At 53.1% G+C, this 20,853-nt stretch overlaps 1 protein-coding gene across 1 annotated transcript; it reads right to left on the bottom strand.

Annotated features, from left to right (window-relative positions):
- Positions 1–1,613: 1,613 nt before the first annotated feature.
- Positions 1,614–18,670, bottom strand: NOM1 (nucleolar protein with MIF4G domain 1). The gene is given in 16 exon segments (XM_030297369.1): positions 1,614–4,049; positions 4,328–4,437; positions 6,644–6,775; positions 7,290–7,422; positions 8,002–8,123; positions 8,187–8,202; positions 8,827–8,978; positions 10,139–10,249; positions 12,207–12,530; positions 14,365–14,560; positions 16,015–16,075; positions 16,078–16,138; positions 17,693–18,009; positions 18,012–18,303; positions 18,306–18,598; positions 18,601–18,670. Coding segments are annotated over 16 exon segments (2,565 nt in total). The 3' UTR covers positions 1,614–3,874.
- Positions 18,671–20,853: the final 2,183 nt, after the last annotated feature.

Here is a 20,853-nt window from a genome sequence, read left to right as displayed (position 1 = left end):
CCGAAGGGCGGCCCGGGCAGGCCCCCCCGGAAGTGCTTCACGGAATCGACAATTCCGGTGTCCCTCAGGACCTCCTCAGAAGGGGCTTTGAGCAGACGCAGGTCAGAGACAGCACAGCCACACGAACAAACACATCCACGCACACAACACCGAGCGGGAGGTGGGCCACGAAGGGGGTGAGATCCGAGAGGAATCCCCCCTGCTGCTGGGTCCCACACCAGGTCGCGCCTGAAGCACACCACTGCCATCCCGTCGCTAGGACCCTGCGATAGGGATGCTATTTGTGCTCACGGGACTCGATGACAAGATATGCTCTGGGTCCAGGGACGGGGCAGCCGGACGAGGGACAAGGCCAAGGAAAGGACTGCAGAGGCCCCGCGGAGAGCTTGAGTGTCAGGCAGGTATCCTGTGACGCCCAGCATCTCAGCCTTCGGTGCAGGAAAGAGAAGCCACTCTTGCTATTTCCAGCGAGAGGTGTGCCGCGAGCGGATCAGATGCTGGCGGGAGCCCCGGAGGGCCGGCAGGTCACGTGGTGGAAGGTCCTCTCGCTTGACCCGGAACCGGCCCAGGAGCTCGTGAACGTGACCCAGAGAACCCCAGACAGCAAGTGACTGCTGCCTCACCCAGGCGGTGGGGTGACTGTGGATGCAATGCTAGGTTAGCATGGTTCCCCCGCCCTGCTTACAGACTGGTCAGCTGGCCGGTGTGGACCCCAGCCGACGTGGCCTCCATCAGCCCCCGCTGTCATCGGTAGGACAGACTGACGTCACGTTCTCCTGACGGGACGCGCGGAGAAGGGAACGAGAGTGTAGCTTGGGTCATCAGGGAACAGCAGAAAGGCCCACGCAGACGGCCGTCCTAGCCTCCCGTCGACGTTCACTCCCTGACTCTGGCAACTGGAAGGCGCTCACAGGAAATACAGAGTCGCTTAGCCTAACAGGACGTGACGATGCAGCTTCCTCTCAAGCGGTTCGGGAAAGGACCCTGGGCCTCGCTACCCAGCCAGCCACGGAGAGGAAGCACGAACGCCCGCTCCCATGTGGCAGGGTGGGAAGGGTGCTCAACTCTCGGGACTGTGCCCACTGCCACCCGGCCCACGTGCAGGCTCCGAGCACGGCTCACCGTGATCAGCGAGTGAACCGGGCCTCCCCACCAGCCCCGGGCTCCTCCTAACCCAGGCGCCAAGTCCAAGGGAACCCCACACACACGCATCACTGTTTTACCCAGTAAGGCCTGATCAGCTTACAAAGGAGGCAAAGGTGATTTGTTAGCTTAATTTTGTGAAAAAAACACCAGGGTATTTTAGAACTTTGGAGGATGAGATCTGCATTATGAACGCCTTATCAAAATTCTGTTTTAAAACAATTTAAACCTTACGGAGCAGTTGCAAGAATGTAATAGTTGGTCTGTATAAACTTCACCCAGAACTAATGGTTAACATCTTGCCTCATTTGCCTTATCTCGGTCTTTGGGCTCAGAGGGAGGGAGACACATGTATTTTTCAGGCGGAGTCTAAACCATATGCTAAGTAGATTTCCTAAAAATGGAAAGATAAGGTGCAGACCTTAGTATACCAGCAGACCTCTTCTTTCAAAATAAACCTTCACAAGCAGTCTAAATACAAAAAATATTTTTATTTACACATTTGAATACGTTAAAAAGTTTGTTCCTTATGTCTCTACTTTGAAGATGAAATCCCGTGCAGGCGCCTGGCGGACTCCGTCGGTGGAAGAGGCAACCAACCCTTGATTGCGGGGTTGTGAGTTCAAGCCTCAGGCTGGATGTAAAGATCGTTTAAAAAAAAAAAAAAAAAAAAGACAAAACTCCCTAAAGACAGCTTCTTTTCATAAATTCCATCAATACAATGGCAGTTCTCAAACTGCATCACCAGAAGTCCAAGAATTCACAGCCAGCACTGGCTGCATTGTTTTCAAAGGCAGATTATTGTACTGCATTTAAAAGACCTATACATTTAAAGCAAATTTGAATTCACAGCTTTTGGTCAAGATACAATCATTTACTTAAAGCATACTGACACGTGACAACCCATATTTTGTTAAAAAAGGCGTTTATACTTAAAAAGGACAGATTTACGGATAATCCGCCATAGTATAAATTCAACAACTCAGACATCGGGGATTAAGTCATAAATATATTCCATGGAAAAGAGACATTCTTACTGTTTTAACAATAAAAGACGATACAAAAGTGGGATTCAACCTGCACAAGTTTATTTTCTACGAAACATCAGCTCGGGCTCATCCATACCTCCGAGGTCTGGGGCGCGTGTCATGGATGAGGGGGGACCGTTCTGTTGCAGAGAAGCTTCTCTCAATCTTGGCAGCTGCCCCCACAGAGAATGGCCTCAGGTCAGTTACGGGCGTCCTCCGGGAGGCAGGAGCTGGCACCGAACGCAGATCGACTGTGCGTTAAGCACACAGTTTAGTTCGACGGACACGTTTCTCTTCGGAGCAAGACCTCTGGATGCGGGTCGCTGTGCGCAGACAGGTGGCGTGAGCGGAACGGACCTTGTCCAGCCTGGTCACCACCCAGCAGACGTTCTGTGAAAAAGCCCCTCGGTAGAGTGGAGGTGCTCAGCGCGCTCCTAACACAGGCTTCTTTGTCGTGCAGGTTCAGAACCGGCTGCGAGACACGGGGCTGCGGGGCGGCTGCTGACTGTGGGGCTGACAAGCATGAGAGGCCAGAGCACCAAGTCTCCCGTGTTCCCTGCACATCTCAAAACTGAAACTGTTAGTTTAGGGATGTGCACGGAGACACACGGAGACCCATGGGACTTCGCGCGGTGACTTCCAGACACGAACCGCTGTCGGGTCACGTGGAGACGATGTGTGAAAGTCTGTGACAAAAGGGGGGTTTGCACAGGAGTGGCCTCGCTCGGCCCGTGCAGCCTCCCACGGGCACCACTCTGAAGGACTGCGCGCTGCTGGGGTACGTGGGTTTATGGCACATAAAACACTAGTCTACACACACGTTTTGGTGACTTTTCAACAACTGAAGGTGACGTGTAAGTCAAGTTTGCAGCACTTAAGACAGTGGAGCAGATCCTAGGAGCTGGAGAAACGACAGACACTTGCCCTCCGAGGACACTCACTTCTTCAGAGGATCGGCCGGAGTTTGCCGTGTGAGCGGGGGTGTCTTTTCTGCAGAAACGTTCACTCATCACACAGCGTCCCTCCTAGAACCAGGCTCAAAAGCCACACCTGCTAAGTGTCCACTATCTGGTGACGTCAAGGCTGTTTAGCAAAGTGCTTTGCCGTCTGGAGTTGATAAGTAGAAGTGACAGACACAAACAGGAAGAGCGTCCTTCACCACGTCACAATTTTAGGCCAAGTGCTGGCGGGAAGCTCCACACACGTCATGTCATACAGATATTTGCAAGGCTTACGTCACCTGCTGACTTTTCCAAAACATCTGCATTCCCAACACTTGAAATAGTCAGATATCAGGTACCACACTTAACTGATGGTTTTCGAACATTTAACCAATTATAAAGAAGATAAAAACACGCATCAACTTCTTTGTAACTGCACCCCCTAGTGGCCTACTTTGTCTATTAAAAGAGACCATCACCCCCGTCCCAGTCTCGCGGCGCGGAGAACAAGTCTAGGGTCTGTCTGTTCTTCCCTCCGTCTTCTCCCAACTCCACTGTATATACAGATATGTGAAAATGGGTGAAAACGTAAGTACAATATAACCTTAAATTAAAAAATTAGCTAAAATGCAGTATATTATACGACAGATCGTGGCATATCTCCACCAGGCTTTTATACACGGTCAGTGGAGTAACAAGCCTTTTGGGTTTAAAAGGGACGTTTTCAGACAAATGACCACTCACTTGCCGTCCTTTGGCAGACTACATCCTCAGGGAAGCCTGGCCTTGCAAACTCTTGGTGGAGAGGTCGGCCCTCTCTCTCAGCACGCTGGCTTCCTCCGCACTTGCGTGCGTCTGCACGCTCTTCACCAGGAAGTGACTGATGAAGAGTTTCAGACCTTCTCTCAACACGCCCAGCTTTGGGCTGTCAGCCACTCTGGAAAGGAGTCGGAGAAACGTGTGTCAGCGATGAGCTGGCCGCTCCCAGACCACAGCTCCGGGATCTCCCGTCGGGAGGCACAACCTAACTGCTTTTAAAGAACAGAACTCTCAGGTAAGAGCTTAACAACCTATTCTACATGTCAGAGGTTATTAGTTTGCCTCTGGCAGGTATCGTGTTCCCCAAATCTAACGTGTAAGATGTGAGCTGAAGGCTAAAACGGAAAACAATTTATTACGCAGTGTGTTGTTGGAACAGAACAAGCTGGCACATACCTTGCAAAAATTGAAGCCAGGTCTTCAACTTCAGTTTCCATTAACAGCATATATAACACTTTCCGTAAAAAGTGGACTCTGGGTTTATCCAATTCGCTGAATTCAACTACCTAACAGGAGTCAGGACAGAGAGAAAAAATTGCATTTAGTCCATTTCTTTCAATGATGTCCAAACATAATTAGAGTAAAAAAATTACCTGCCGCCTGTAAGTAACCTACTTCCAGTTTTATGAAGAGCCGTTAGCAAGGGTGGGGTCGCGGGCCTGTTACGTACTGAGGGCAGGAGCCTGCACGCCCTCGTCGAGTGCAACATGCCGCTGGGGGTTTATATGGGCGCAAAAGTGATGAATCAGGAATTCTAGAACTGAAGCATACTTATCTCCCTGCCTTAAAGAAACCACACCCAAATTAAAACCATACATACAAAGTTTAGGTCTGGGGAGAACCGCTCACATATACGTATACATACTCCCTGAGAAATAGACGTAACTTTCGCTACACTCACACGACAGAAAACTGTGCAGAAGGAAATCAGAGAACAGAATTACAGGTATAGGGGCGCCTGGGTGGCGCAGTCGGTTAAGCGTCCGACTTCAGCCAGGTCACGATCTCGTGGTCCGTGAGTTCGAGCCCCGCGTCGGGCTCTGGGCTGATGGCTCAGAGCCTGGAGCCTGTTTCCGATTCTGTGTCTCCCTCTCTCTCTGCCCCTCGCCCACTCATGCTCTGTCTCTCTCTGTCCCAAAAATAAATAAACGTTGAAAAAAAAAAATTAAAAAAAAAAAAAAGAATTACAGGTATAAACGTGTATGAAACGTGAGTTTCAAACTCATGCTGACTTAACCACAAAGAACTGTAAAAGGATACTCAGCACGGGGACAGGACAGTACTGTCCATGTGCAGGACTCGGTACGTGAGATGACATTACGTGACACCCGCAGATACAGGCCCAGTAAGAGTTCAACAGCACACCTGAGAACCGGAGAGGTCCCGGCGAACGGGGCCAGGGGAGGACCCCGGCACAAGCTTCAAGGACATCTCTAGGCTCCACTGAATCCAGGGAGACATCGTACCCTACTCCATTCTGAGCTCAAAACTCGAGCAAACCGAAGGCAAGGTCTCTCCGGCAACGAGAAGGCACGTCCTCACCTCACTTCACGTTACTCCCATTTTCGGAATGTGGTAGAAGGCTCCGTGCCTGGTTTTCAGTACCATGGCCTAAACCTAATGCCACACCCGAAAGAGACACAGTCGACCTGCCTCGGTGCCCTGGTGGATGGGCACGTAAGCACAACCAGGAAACTGCAGCGGCTGTCTGTCTGCGGGTCAGGGAGCAGGAGGCACGAGTCCAGGCCACGAACACCCTCTCTGGCCCTCAGGCTCCCTCACCGTCCACGTTTCTAGGATGCCCAGGCCCGGTAGCCACCTCAAACTCCACGTCCTCTCTCGGTTCCCCTGTCCACTCTAGACATCGGGGCACCTGCACGTCACTGGCTCGGACGTGACCCGGAAGCAGGGCAGGGCTGGGGCGCCCTCCATCCGTCGCAAAGGGAGAAGCAGCGGAAGCCCCGCACGGCAGCCCACCAGCTCCCTGCCGCCCGGTCCTCCTCCTGACTCGACAGCAGCCAGTGCGGCTGTATCTTTAGGGCCTGCGCGGGAACCCAAACTCCAGACAAGATTCTCTGAGAGGAGCAAAACCGTAACAGTGCCTTCCTCTACCGAGTGCACTCACACCGCGAGCGACTCCGGCTACTTCTCACAGCGCTATGGTGTTATAAACACACTTCTCAGGGCCGCCGGGGGCGGGGACTGAGTCGGGCGAACGTCCAACTCCTGATTTTAGCTCAGGTCTTGATCTCACGGTTTGTGACTCGGAGCTCCGCATCTGGCCCCGTGCTGCTGGTGTGGAACCTGCTTGGGATTCTCTTCCTCTCTTTCTGGCCCTCCCCTGCTCATGCTCTCTCTCCCCAGAAGAAACATTAAAAAAAATGGAACAAACTGGGGCGCCTCGGTGGCTCAGCGGTTAAGCATCCGACTCTTGATTTTGGCTCAGGTCATGATCTCACGGCTGTGGGACTGGGCCCAGCACTGGGCTCTGTGCTGACGCCGTGGAGCCTGCTTGGGATTCTCCATCTCTCTCTCTCCCTCTCTCTCTGCCCCTCCCCAGCTTGCACACATGTACTCTCTCTCAAAATAAATAAAATTAAACATGTTTCAGCTAAGTCAGAATCTAAGGAGACACATTTTCTTGAGGTACCAAACAAAAGCAATTGTGTTATTACTTTCACTGCTCTCAGCAATTCCACACGTCATACAAACCTTTAAAATGGAGAGTGGAAGTGACTTTGTCTTCAACAAGTGGGCTACCAGGTGAACCAAATTAGAGACATTAGTGGCTGGCAAGTTTTCTAGGTCCCGGAATTTATCCCATATGCTGAACTGGAAAGTCATCTGCTTGATTGAAAAAAAAAAAAGAACAAAGTCAAAATGCAAGAAACTGTTAGTGTAAGTCGCTAGAATAGACTCAAAGGCGCTCTACTACTCATGTGTCTGCAGCATCTTACAAGGTGAGTCGGGACAATCCAGGAGCGACACGCCCTCCTGTCCCACACATGGTTTGCACAGCATTTTCCCTCAAACCAGCAGAAACGTTAGAAGGAGGAAAAAAGGCCGGTGCAGTGCAGCCTCCAGGAGGCCCTCCCCAGAGACGTGGGCCGCCAGACGCCCTCATCTGCGGCAGGGAAAGGCAGCATGGCAATCGTTTCCCCATCACTCTGCCTCAGCGATGTCCCCTGGCTCTGCCCCAGAGGGGCCTGGCCGTGGGACCGGTTCCCTGCATACCCTGTGGCCCCAGCTGGGCCCTGACTCAGGGTACTTGTGCCCGCTGGGCTGAGTCACACAGAAGGTCCAGGTCCAGGAAGACAGAGCGGAGCAGAGGTTATGGGCGGCCTGCTGACGGAGTTACCTGGAACCTTCTCTCGTGTTCACAGAACTTGCCGGCCAGGAACGCATAGAAGGGGTTGTAGCTTTTCTCCTGAAGGCAGCAATCCATGAGAACGTGAACGATCTCCCTCTCCTGTTGGTCCTTGAGCCCAAGCCTGCGAACAGAGATGGTGATGAGTAAGAAAGTGTAGAGGAGCACAGCCTGCCGGGCAGTTTGGGCAAAGGAGAGCTGAGGAGAGGAGGCGCAAGTCACAGGACAGGTGCCACGGACAGGCCTGTCCTTGCACCCGGGAGTTCCATTCCGTGTGAAGTAAATAAAGGAAAGTTAACTCCTATCACGTCTCCTGAGAAGGGTTTTGTAAGGGTTCACAGACACTTGAAGAGTCTTACCACAACCAATTACAGAAACTACACCAGGATGTTTTTAATTTAGAAAAAATCAGAAAGACAACCTCGATAGGAAGATTCTAAGTGATTTACGACAACCAACAGTCACTGAGAATAATCAGTTGGTCACCCGACACTTTTAATCAAAATATATCGAACATGTTCCATTCTGGAACCACTGGCGGCCGGCGACGCCTGGAGCCAGGCAGGGGAGGAGCGGGACGGCCCGGCTGCCCCGAGCGCATCTGCTCTGACCCCTCCACCCCGTGATGTAGACCTCAACTGTGCGGCTTCCTTCCACAGCATCTCAGCAAACTGCACGTCCAAGTGTTCACACACACACTCACTTCAGAAGCTTTTCAAACGCGTCCAAAAAATCTTCACTTGTCATTATTGTGCAGAATATGTTTCTCCTGACATCAGTGTTCATTCTCTGCTTTCTGGCGAGTTCTAGTATCTTCCCGCTAACCTGAAAGAGGGGTAATTAAGACACAGACCACACATGTTTTAAGCAAAAGCGAATTTCATTCACTGTCTTTACTAAGTTTCTAAAAGATAACATGTACGTCTTTGTGACTTTACAGAGGATTAACTGTGAGTTATACGTAAATATGTATGTGTGAGTGCCAAATCTTTACCCCTGAGTGAGCCCCACAAAGAGAGAACGGCAGCAGGAGACATAGAGGGCCACAGGAGGAGAAAAACTGCCTGATTTGGGGGACTTCTCAGAGCACCCCCATCTGTCAGTCTAGACAATAATGACATAAATTAGATAGAAGTGGCCGCAGCCGGAAGAGCCAGGACAATGAAGGAGGACATGGGATCCTGGGACGACAAAGGGTGTTAGGGGGAAGTGAAGGAAATCTGAGTAACACGTGAACTTTAGTTAATGATAAAATACAAAGAAAATGAAGATTTCCGACCATCTGAAATGCAAGCTTAACGGACCGGCAGCCACCTCTCCCGGGAAACCCCTGCCTGCATCTCAAGTCTGGTATCTGCAACGTGAGCGTTCGGCCTTTGTGTTTCCCTCATTCAACTTTGAGTCCTTAACATAACGTATTCAGGGACTTGAGAAACAACAGAAACGGAGTTAAATTCTATCAGCAAACGGTAAGTTTCTGTAAGGTTTCTGAATGAACCCAGGGGTCTCGTACCGTCCCGTGGGCCGCTTCTCTGTGACCTTCTGCTGGCTGTTGTCAATCATAGGGGCCCCGCTCCATGCGGACCCCACAATCCACCAGCGCCCGGTCTGCTCTGCATTCAGGACGCCATCCCAGGAGATGCGGAGCTGGGTTTCCGTGCCTGAGCCGGTGCCGCGCACCTGAGTGAAGAGAAGGAGCTTGTAAAACACTTCAGCTGGTTCAGTCTGTACTTTTATCACCCTTGGCTTTGCCTGTTGTTCATAACGGGATTTCTGATTTGTATTGTTTTTTGTTTATGTTTTTTATTTTTGATAGAGATAGTGTGAACCGGGAGGGACAGAGAGAAAGGGAGACACAGGATCCCAAGCAGGCTCCAGGCTCCGAGCTGTCAGCACAGAGCCCGACGTGGGGCTCGAACTCACAGACCATGAGATCATGACCTGAGCCGAAGTCAGACAGTTAACCGACTGAGCCACCCAGGCGCCCAATTCTTTTTTTTTTTTTTTTTAACGTTTATTTATTCTTGGCGGGGGGGGGGGGGGGGGGAAGACAGGCAGAGAGAAAGGGAGACACAGAATCTGAAACAGGCTCCAGGCTCCGAGCTGTCAGCAGTGAGCCTGACGTGGGGCTCAAACTCACGGACCGTGAGATCGTGACCTGAACCGAAGTCAGACATTCAACTGACTAAGCCACCAGGTGCCCCTGGTTCGTGAATATTGTGATGGGTCACCAACCAATGGGATAGTTGACCAGTTTGGAATGATGCCAAAGTGAGACGTGAACTCTCACACTGCCCCGTTTGGAGAGTTGTCACGCCAGGAAGGCGCTTGCACTCAGGTCCCAAGGACAGCTGCACGGAGCTGGCGGTGAGAACCGCTCTGTGCCTGGGGTCTGCGAGTCAGTGATTCTGGACCTGCCCAGAGTCGGGGCCGAAGCACCCCCTGGCTGGGGGGGGAGGTCAGTGGGTCTCAGGTGTGGCCCCACATCTGGAGAACTTAGGGGAGCTTCAACAGCCGACTCCCACCCCATGGTGTGACCTCACTGGTCTGGGTGTGACCTCACTGGTCTGGGTGGGACCGTGGCCTGAGCCCTCTTTCAAAGCGATCGGAGAATTCTATCGCGCAGAGGGGAGCACCACAGGCTAAGTGTCGGGGACGCTTAAGTCACAGGGACGCCTCGGCACACAGACCACTCAGAGAGTCTCACCACAGAAACACGAAGCTTCCTTCCAGGATCCTGAACTCTTACTGACCGGATGTGGCACCTAACAGCTCAGGTTCCACGAGGAGTTCAGGCAGGCACAGGAGCTCTGAACAAGCAAGAAGTCCAAGGGCCTCACCAGAGCTCGTTGTAATTTCCTCAGCTTCTCCACAGGCTCAGGGTCGTAGCCGGGGATCTTGCGCAGGTCATTGTTCTTCAGCGCCAGCATGGTCTCCAGCATAAACCGAACCTTTAAGGAAAAAAACGAAAACAAAAGCGTCCTTTCGTACAGTGCAAACCCGAGATGGAAAGAACTAACCCAGCTGTGCACACCGCGGACGGTGAGCCAGCCTGGTCCTCAGGTAGACGGTCCCCACTAACCTGACCCTCCTGCTCAGGACTACAAGTTTTTTTTCTTGTTGTTTTCCTTTTTTTTTTTTTTTTAAATGTTATTTATTTTTGAAGGAGAGAGGAGAGAGAGAGCGCACAAGGGGTGGGGAGGGGAAGAGAAAGAAGGAGACACAGAATCTAAAGCAGGCTCCAGGCTCCGAGCTGTTAGCACAGAGCCCGACGTGGGGCCGGAACCCACCAACCATGAGATCATGACCCGAGGCAAAGTCAGACGCTTAACCGACTGAGCCACCCAGGCGTCCCAGGACTACGTGTTTTAATACCCGACATCCTCTGGGACCCAACCACCCCCCTAAGATCTCACGTTCTTTCCTCCACCCCCACCACCTCTGACCTGCCCCCTGCACCTCCCAACCCCACAGTCTTAGCTATTCTCTCTCCATTACATTTTAACGTCTTCCCCATTCCTGGTATTTTTCTTTTTCTAACTTTTAAATCGGAAATAATGTCATAATTAGAGAAAAGTTGCAAGAGTAAAAAAGTTTTTCACGTAACTTTCTCTGAGATTTCCCCCAATACTACCTTTTGATTGAGAGAGTAATTCACACACCATAAAACTCATCCACATAAAACCGTATGAGCACATTCAGGGGAGTGCAGCTATCCTGATCAATTTCCGGACATATTTATCACCCCCAGAAAGAAGCTCCAAACCCATATGAGCACTCCCCATCCCCCCCAGCCCCAGGTCACAGAGCCTACTTCCCACCTCCAGCGACTTTTGTCTTAAACTTGACCTCTGAGCGTTCAACCCAGGGACAAGTGCTTCCTCGGGACACTCTGGGACCCGGCCGATGAGATTCCTCACGCTCCTCCCTCAACAGCCCAGCTGAATGCTGGTCCTCTGAAACCATCAGGCTCTGTCCACTGCCCAGCAGATGCCAACACCTCTTCATAGCTGACCCAGCACTTTCATTCAGGACTCCCAAAGTGGGCCAGCCTTCCCTCCTGCGTCTGTCTCCTCTCCTACTGTCCTGCTGTCCACTGGCGGTGACCCCGGCCCTTCCTTTCCTTCATACTCGCCTTCCCCCTCCAACCCACTTCTAACCCCTAAACCCACATCTGCTGTGACCATGCTGCCGCTCCCCACCGGACCCTGCAGTGGTGTCTCCCTGCCCTGACCACCTCCCCCTTTTCTTTACATTTTTTATTTTTGAGAGACCGAGCACAAGCAGGGGAGGGGCAGAGAGAGAGGAAGACACAGAATCTGAAGCAGACGCCAGGTTGAGCTGTCAGCACAGAGCCCGACACGGGGCTCGAGCTCACAAACCATCAGATTGCGACCTCAGCCGAAGTTGGACGCTCAACCGACTGAGCCCCCCAGGCGCCCCACCTCCCCCTTTTCTACAGGGTAGTGAAAGTGGCATTAGCACACTCAGAACCCTTCAGGTGCCTCTAGGATAAAATCCCAAGTCCCTGAAAGGTTTACAAGCCTCCCGAGGCCAGCCTCAGCCCTTTCCTCCTGCCCCGCCCTCAGGAATGCTCCCCTCGATCCCTTCTCTCTGCCGAAGTCCACAAGGGCTGACACCTGAGCCCCAGCCACATGGCCTTCCTCAGGAAACGTTTTCTCAGTGGGTAAATGTTAAGCCGATTCTGAAATTCACAAAATACCTGAGTTCTTAGTAGGAAAAAAGTCCATTCACCTATTGAAGATAAACCACAAAACCCGGTGGGGCAGAAGACAACGGGGATCGCTAAGAAATTAAATGCAATTTTACCCAAAATACTTGATTTTAAGCTCTGGTCAGTGTGAGCAGTTAGGCACTTAGGAAGCAGGCCAGGTGACGCACTCGTACCCTCGTCTGGTCCCGGAACTTGCCACCTGCCTCGCTGGCTTTGGCCTGGGCCTCCAGGATTAGTTCCTTAAGCGACAAAGCATCATCTTTTCTCAATGAAAAGCCCACGTTTTTCAGCATTAACAGGATCAGTTCAATATCTTTTTCTGTGAAAGTTCCAATAAGTTTTTTCAAAATGTCAAAGACAAGGAGAGACTGCACCACGTGGAAGTTATACAAATGGGCGATGACAGTGAACAGGTTCTCACACTCTCTGTCTTCACCTCCGTTCTTGTAGATGGTGTCAAACCTCCTCACCACGGCCTCCAAAAAGTGAGCACCGACCTGGACAAGGCAGAAAAAATATCACTGCAAACATGCAAAAATCAATGTTGGCAAGCTCTTCTCAGGGATCCTTCTTCCTCCTGCAACGAACTTAAACGTCTAGTGCTTTTTGAAATAACACAGAAAATAGACAGCTACTAAGTTACAGACTCTAACGCAGCTTGAGCTCGGCTCCAGCTAAGGCTGGAGGGGGCAAGAGAAGCAGGGACACAGAGCCCGTGGGGAGGTGTGTCCACACAGCAGCCGAGGGAGGACAGCCTGGGACAGTGACGGTGACCCCGAAGGGGCACCGCGTGGTGAATGCTACATCACGTTCAAATATAATCCAAGACAGAAAGTAGAATTCTGCAGACATCAAGAAAAATTCAGGCATAAAACATATTTAAGTATGTCTTCAATCACACAAACAGAATGATATCAACATTTGTCAAAATTTTAGATTCCAGTTAATATCTTCAGAATAAAACATAACTTTACTATAATATGAGTAACATTCATGTGACTAAAGTTACTTAAGAATATGCCTTAATTCTGACTTAGAGATGTAAAAAAAAAAATTTTAATGTTTATTTATTTTTGAGAGAGCAAAAGCAGGGGAGGGGCAGAGAGAGAGGGAGACATAGATTCCGAAGCAGGCTCCAGGCTCCGAGCTGTCCACACAGAGCCCGATGCAGGCTCGAACTCATGAACCATAAGATCATGACTTCGGATGCTCAACCGACTGAGCCACCCAGGCGCTCCTGATTTGGAGATTTTAAAGCAAATCTGCACAGACCTGACTTTTATTTTTAGTAACTGGCAGCAGGGATCTGTGACAGACTCTTCTCCCACGAACTCCTGCGAGGAGGTCCTTCTCAAGAACTGAAAGAAAAGCTAACGGACCCAGTCCGGACAGCTGGTCAACCTCTGGCAGAAGCGGACGCTGTCCACTAAGCATCGTGACGACTCCCAGGGGACGAGCCATTCCAGGTGTCCTCCATACCGTGCGTGGGGGTCTCAATGACACGTGGGACCCACCGCCTCATGTCGTCCGACCCAGGGGGTCCTACATGCTGTGGCTGCTCGGGGTCTACGGCTGTTACCGGAACTCCACTTACCGTCTGCGTTAAATCCTTCCGGTTACGAAGGGCACCGGTGTAACCCCGGGAGGCCTGGGGCGCACTAGAAAAGCCCCGGGGGCACCGCGTCGCGGCACACACAGGGCACTCGGGAGTGGCGTCCAGGGAGTCCAGCACACTTCACCGTGAAGAGAAGGGACTCACGGCGTCTTATGTGAGGACGGCCCTTACAACACAAACGATTACTTCTGGTAGGTGATTCTCTAAGTAGGTGGGAAACGGAATGCTGCCTGGGAAGGTTGTGGCTTTACCGTAGGAGGTGACCCAAGAGGACTTCTCAGAACGGGAGCGGTCACCGCACGGCCTCCCTGAGGCTAAGGCAGAGGGCCAGGGGCAAGGACGCGCCTGCGGGTTGCCCGCAGGTGGCCCCGGGGGCTCCGAGCCTGGCCCCGTCCCGCGTCTCCTCACATCATCAAACCCGCCGTCACTCCCAGTCTGGTGGCCTTGCGCCCAGTACGAACACCTGAGCAGATAGACCACACGGACCGCCGTGCTCCGAGCATCTGGGGCAAGTCTCTGTTAGAGCGGGGAGCACGATGGAGGCAAGTCCGAGACGCCAGGCCCGAGCAAACTAACGGCGACGGGGGCCATCAGAACGGACCCGACACGAAACCAAGTATTTGGGAACGCGGTTCGGACGACGCGGTGGCGACAAAGCAGCACCTGCCTTCCGGAGCCGTGTGGCCACGGCCATCAGGCAGGGAGAGGGACCCTACCTCCACGCCGACCGTGTGGTGAAGGACGCTGAGCAGGAGCACGTGCTCCATCACCAGCCTGCCTGGCATGGCCGCGCCCGGGGCACAGGCACTCAGGAGGACGCCCGTCAGAGTGTCGTTCATGTCCTTCCTGCTGTGGGCCATGTACAGTTCCTCCAGCTGCCCGCTTATGGAGGCCACGCTCGGCTCGCTCAACCTGCAGGCAGTTGTGAAGGCAGAGTGGCAATGACGCTTCTCATCAGGAGTTACTTTCTAGGTCCGTTTAAATTTTTTTTTTTCAACGTTTATTTATTTTTGGGACAGAGAGAGACAGAGCATGAACGGGGGAGGGGCAGAGAGAGAGGGAGACACAGAATCGGAAACAAGCTCCAGGCTCTGAGCCACCAGCCCAGAGCCCGATGCGGGGCTCGAACTCGCGGACCGCGAGATCGTGACCTGGCTGAAGTCGGACGCTTAACCGACTGCGCCACCCAGGAGCCCCTAGGTCCGTTTAAACAAATTAGAGTCATCAGTACCACTCTACACCCTATCCACGTGCCCGTCTGACCCACAAACAGCTTTTGCGTGGCCCCGGTAACGCACGTATCCGTACACGGCACACGATCCTCTGGGAGCCCGCAATGACCTAACCGCTGTCTTCCTGCCTGCAGGAAGCATACACGGGACTCGAAGACCCCGGACTCTATGCTGAGGGAGCTTCACTGCTGCCCTGATCCAGCGTCCTGGGCACAGGCAGGGAGCTGTCCTTACTTAGCACGTGGGGACGCACTGTTGGGAAGAAGTCCGTTTCCACCTTGGGCCAGAGGCCAGCGTAACGATTTCCGCTCCTACACTGAGGAAAGGCTGCTCTGTGTCCTGGGCAGAGGGGAGGGCTGGACAGGTACATGAAAATCATGCACCATTCCTGTGCTGCCCCCGAGCGTTAAAATGGCACGTATGGTAGAATTCCAGAATTACCGTGGAAACCGTGTTTGTTTTTTTAATTAAAAACAAAGCAATGAGGGCTCCTGGGTGGCTTAGTCTGTTAAGTGTCCAACTCTTGACTTCGGGTCAGGTCATGATCTCATGACAGCATGGATGGACCCTGCTTGGGATTCTGTGTCTTCCTCTCTCTCTGCCCCTCCCCTGCTCAATCTTTCCCTCTCTCTCAAAATAAACTAAGAAACTTAAAAACAAAATAAAACAAAGCAGTGAGTGCAGGGGGAGGACTGGGTGTGACCACAAAGGCTAGCAAGAGAGCTGTGGGGTGCCGGGAGGGTCCTGCCTTCACTGTGGGCAGGACCTGGAGCTCCCTGCGTGAGACCCTGCAGAGAACACACACACTCTCAACCACGAGTCACGAGCAAGGGGACTGAAGCCCGCATTCCGGACCAGGAGCGCCGGTGCAGGGGGAGGCCCAGTCCTGCCAGGCCCGGTCCTGGGACTTCTCAGAACCACCATGTGGCTTTCAGAGTCTGAAGGATTCAAAGTACCAAACAGAAAAGGCGGACATTCTGCTTTCCAAGGCACAGATCTGGCTGCGCTAAGACAGGAACCGAGAGGGGCTGTTGTGGTCGATCAGCTTACGGGTTATTGCTGGGAAAGTTCCTACATTCTCAGAACACAGACGATCTCTTTTCATGTCACAGGGTGACAGCGTTGCCAGGTTACCTGTTGATGAGACCTTGGACGTGTCTCTTCAGTCTTTCCAGTCCCTCCTTTTCTGACCACTCACTGTCTCCTCAGCATGCCTCACGTGAGGTGGGACGTACTTTCCATCGTTTTCGCAAACACTCTGCTTGAAAAGACAGAAATAAATGACAAAAACTTTACATTGAACAAGTTCCACCTTTCCGTCTTCTATGCTCACGTTTACATATTACAGTCCCACGGAGTGGCAGGGGCTGGCCCACTGACCACTGCTGCTTAATCACCATCAGTAACGTACTGCATGCCGTGGGGAGCCCTGAGCCCCCCACTCCCCAGCCTGGTGGTGTCGCCACTGACGTTAGTGTCGGCACATCTCGTCCCCTTGTTTTTCCCTGTGACTCTTCAGAACTAGCCGTGACCCTCCGGCATCTGCCCACCAGAGCTCCGCAGTCTACATACACCTGCTTGGGCTTAATTTACGGTCAGCACAGCAGGATACAAACACCGAAATTAAATGCACCACCGGTTTTGGAGGGAGACTGTTCTAAAATAACTTCAAAAAGAAAAGAAAAGAACTTCAAACTTGTTCAAAACTAGTGTCTAAGTATACAAGACCAAATCAAAATCAATCCATTGCTCACTATTTCCTAGATTATCAACTGGGAAGGTTACAGATCATCACCATTGACCAACACTCTCTGGGTACCTAAGTGAGGGCTTTAGGGGACAAACATTTGTAACGCATGATTCCTGCAGTCAGGGAGCTCAAACTTAGTTGGAGAAAACACATTTATGTACACAGAAACTGTTACTCTTGAGACACCCATCGGTTCACAGTGTGTCAATTATACCTCAACAGGCTGTGAAAGAACGGTTAGGGACAGTCCAAAAACCAAGTCCTGAGAGAGGAACCGACAGCAGTTAAAGACTGCTCACAGAGCGCCAGGTGCTAAGGTTCCGGGGACAGACACGAGAGAGAGTGTTAGCTCCTACACTTAAGATGGGGAAAGACGCCCAGGGGAGTCTACGTGGACAGACAGACACGGTGAGAAGATGAAGACAGGCCCTGCAGGCAGGAGGGAGAAATGCATTTAGTTAGGCACTGAACGCTGGGACAGCGACACGTAGGAAGAGTGCACGCACTCCACTCATATGCTTGCCTTCAAGGTGCACGCGGAGGTGCCCCCTCCCCCAAGACAACTGCTGGGTGCTGGGTTCCGAACTTGATCTTCAACATAGGACTTTGTGGAAGGGGGTGCTGTAGATCAGCTTTATGTTTTAAAGATTCACTCTGGAAGCAGCGGGACAGGAAAAGGACTAGGGAGGGCAGAGGTGAGTCAGGGATGCTAGAGACATCCCCCCCCCCACCCTGCCAAAACGATGGAGGCCCACTGGGAACAGAGCACAGGGGGAGGGAACTCAAAGTCAGGTTCAGAGACTGAGGCAGTAAGCTGAAGATATCATCTTGGGACGACCAGTGGGAATGGCCATTAAGCTTCTGATATAAAAGTCTCCAGAAAGGTTTTCTCCCTTAACTCTCCATTACGGAAATTAAAAAACATAATAGACATAATAACCCGATTTACCCACACTTGGCTCAGCAACTACCAATAGATCAATATGTCACTTCTGTCCCACTCTGGCCACCACGCGTTATTTCGGGGAAAATTCCGGAGAATTTAGGTTGTCCACACGATACCTGATCTGTTGCGTCTGTGCCCGCGTCCTCAGAGGAATTTTCACTCGTTTCTTCTGCAAAACGGACTCTCTTTTTGTCCCTTTTCCACTTCGCTCTCCCCTCTGCCGCTTTTTTTGGCTTAATGTCTTCCACGTCGTCCTGCTCACTGTGCGCTCCCGATTCCACCTTGTTCTTTTCTTCTTCTTCCTCCTCCTCCACCCCCTCCTCCTCCCTTTCGTCCTCGGTGTCGCTCTCTAAGTCACTTTCGGGGACAGTCTGTCCGACATCCTCCTCCTCCTCACTACTGGCTTCGTACGAGCCGCCAGTTCTCCCAGACCCAGGGCTCCCAGGATGTAGTCGAGCCCATCGCGAGCAAAGCTAAGCGGCACGGAGCCACCGTCGCCCTTCCTTCTGCGCTTGTTCAGGCCGAGGCACCGCTCCAGCTTCCGGATCTCCCGGTCCTCCTCCTCGTTGGCTGCCAGAAGGGCCCGTTTCCGGGCGGCGGCGGCGGCGGGTCTGGTGCTCCCGGGGAGACCCCTGGTCTCGGGGCGGGCCCGGGCGCCCTTGGCCGGGGGAGGTCGCGGCTCGGCCGGGGGCGCCGGGACCCGACGAGGGGACCGCCGGCCGCCCCCCCTTCCGCCCCCTCCGCCCGAAGGCCGCTCGCTCCCTCGGCTCCGCCGCCGCCTGGGCCCGGGCCCTTCGCCGGGTCCGCAGTCCTCTGCAGCCGGCGCGCCTTCTTCAGGTGCCGCTTCTCCTTCCTCAGCTCCCTGCGGCTTTTCCTCCCGCCCCGGCGCAAGCGCCCCTCCGCCCGGGGCCCGGCCGGGCCGCCGGGGGTCTCACCCTCGGAGGTCGCCTGCACGAACTCCTCCACCGCTAGCTTCAGCCGCTTCAGGGCCCCCTCCGTGCCGCCCCCCGGCCGGCGGCGCCCCCGCGTCCGTGCCGCCCGCGCCCCCTTCGCCCACGCCGGCCCGTCACGCCCGCACTTGCGGACACTGCCATTTTCCTGGATGCTCCTACTCCAACTTCCGGCCGGGGCGGGACTTCCGGGCAGAGCCGGCGCTGAGCCGGACGGGGCGGTGTCCCCTGCTGGCGGGAGGGCGGAAGCGCAGGGAACGTCGCTTGCTCGGCAAATGCTGAAAAATCTGTGTGCTGAGCACGCAAGTACATTCTCATTTAATGAATGAAACCCTACGGCCTATGTCACAGGAGTTAAGTGTGGTTGTCTGGATGGCGCGACTCTTCAGACGTGCTTGCCTTTCATAGATCCGTAGGGAAAATGTTAATGTCGTTTCCGGTGGGCATTTTACAGGGGAAACGTATCCAAGCTTATGATTCTGACACTTGCTTATTTCACTCAAGCTCAGGCCTCCATCCCTCCACTACAGTGGAATGGCTCACCTCCGTATTATTAGGGTTGCCTGGTATTTCATGGGGCGATGTTCCATTATTTCTCTCTCAATAGCGGTGTCCTGGGATGAAAGTATTCGTGTCTACCAGAGACTGGGAAGGTGAGCTTATTTGGAAATAGGGTCTTTGCAGCTGTGATCAAGAGGAGGTTACGCCTGAAACTAATATAGCACTGATTGGTAGTCATACTTCAGCCGAAGGAAAGGTAAGAGGAGGTCTTCCCGGATTTCCCAGCCGGTTCCGGGCTCACACACAGGGAGAGGGCCGTGAGGTCGGCCACCGCCAGCAGCTGGGAGAGGTCTGGAACAGATTCTCTCTGGGAGCCCAGAAGGAAGTAACCCCACCCACCCACACCACCATTTCCGACTTCCAGCTTTAGGAATGAGCCTATCTGTTTCTGTTGTTTTCAGCTGCCCAGTTTGTGGTACTTTGTTACTAGGTGGTTTATAGTAGGAAACAGTGCAGTAGAGGGGAAGAACAGTACTCATGGCTTAAAGGTGAAGAGAAAAAAACTTCAGGAAGGACCAGAGACAAGCAAATAAAAGTTCAAAACTCAGAGTGTTCAACAGCCGGGGCTCCGGGGCTTGGGTTCAGATCCTGACTCACGCTTCCTAGCTACGTGACCTTGCTCAGCCTCACTGAGCTCAGCTTCTCTGAGTGAGTCTCAGTTTCTCTATCTGCAGAATGGGATAATGATCGTGCCTATCCCACGGGGCTATTATAAAAATAATGAGGTTTAAGCAAACACCTGCTTTCTTTGGTTTTGTAGCAGAACGTATGCTGTTCCTCTCTTGTTCTCCCTCAGTGGCCCTGCCAGGCGGCTCTAGGCTCTTGGTCCGTCACCCTCACTCTGTGACCCATGTTGCTAGTTGTTCCCTTTCTCATCTGTATTTGGGGCTGCGGCGAGGGCTTGTTTGCCGGGACTACGAACGCTCTGGGAATGAGTAGTTCGGAGGCTGAAGGTCGGGGCCGTGTCTGACGAACTAGCTCCAGTGTGGAGAGATCCAGGCGCTGTCCGCTTGTGCACATCACTAAGTGCCCGGAGAGAAGCATCGGGGGAGGACGGGCCTCCGGGGGCAGCCCCCCCTTCCCGGTCCTGGGGCTCTGGGGCTTTGGAGCAGGTGCTGGGGTGCCGGCCTAGCTCTGCCTTCCAGGGCGCCTCCCCTCCCGGGCCCTGGCCGTGTGCGAGGCCGTGCGAGGGAGATGAGAGAAAGCTTGTCCACCTGTCCTTACCTCCTGTCTCTGCAGGGCTCTCGCTTCTGCTGTTATGCCCTGGGGTCCACGCTTCTCTTCTCAGGCATTTCTCTGCTGCTAATTGTTTCTAATCCGTTTTGACAGAAACCGGATGAATTAAATTCATTCACTCGTGCAGAGTCTTTAGAAGGGGTGTGGCACATCGTAAGTGCTCAGTAAATGTCAGCGACCTCCCTAATCGGCTGGCATTCACGGATCACTCTGAGCCCTGGGCTGGCAGCGTCCAGGCCACCTGGCTGGCTCTGCCTTCCTGTTGGTGGAGGCGGCTTTGCTCCGAGGCCACGGCTTCGAAGACTCCGTGAGGGATGGATGTGGGCAAATCTTGGGGGTAGTTTTCAACCCTAAAATCCTAAAGCGAGGGAGGCTTTCCGCACTTATTCCGACGACTTCTCACTTGGAGGAGCTCGGTGTCTCCAAGCCCGCAAACCGCCATCGCCCCGCGGCCAGGCGTTCGGGCAGTTGGTGGAGAGGGAGTTCTGTTCCCTCGTGAAAGCAGCCGGGGGTGGGAGAAAAGCGCCTTT

Source organism: Lynx canadensis, chromosome A2 (assembly GCF_007474595.2).
Source record: "Lynx canadensis isolate LIC74 chromosome A2, mLynCan4.pri.v2, whole genome shotgun sequence".
Lineage (NCBI taxonomy): Eukaryota > Metazoa > Chordata > Mammalia > Carnivora > Felidae > Lynx > Lynx canadensis.
The sequence above is the reverse complement of the archived record's forward strand: the minus strand, read 5'-3'. Positions and strand labels throughout refer to the sequence as shown.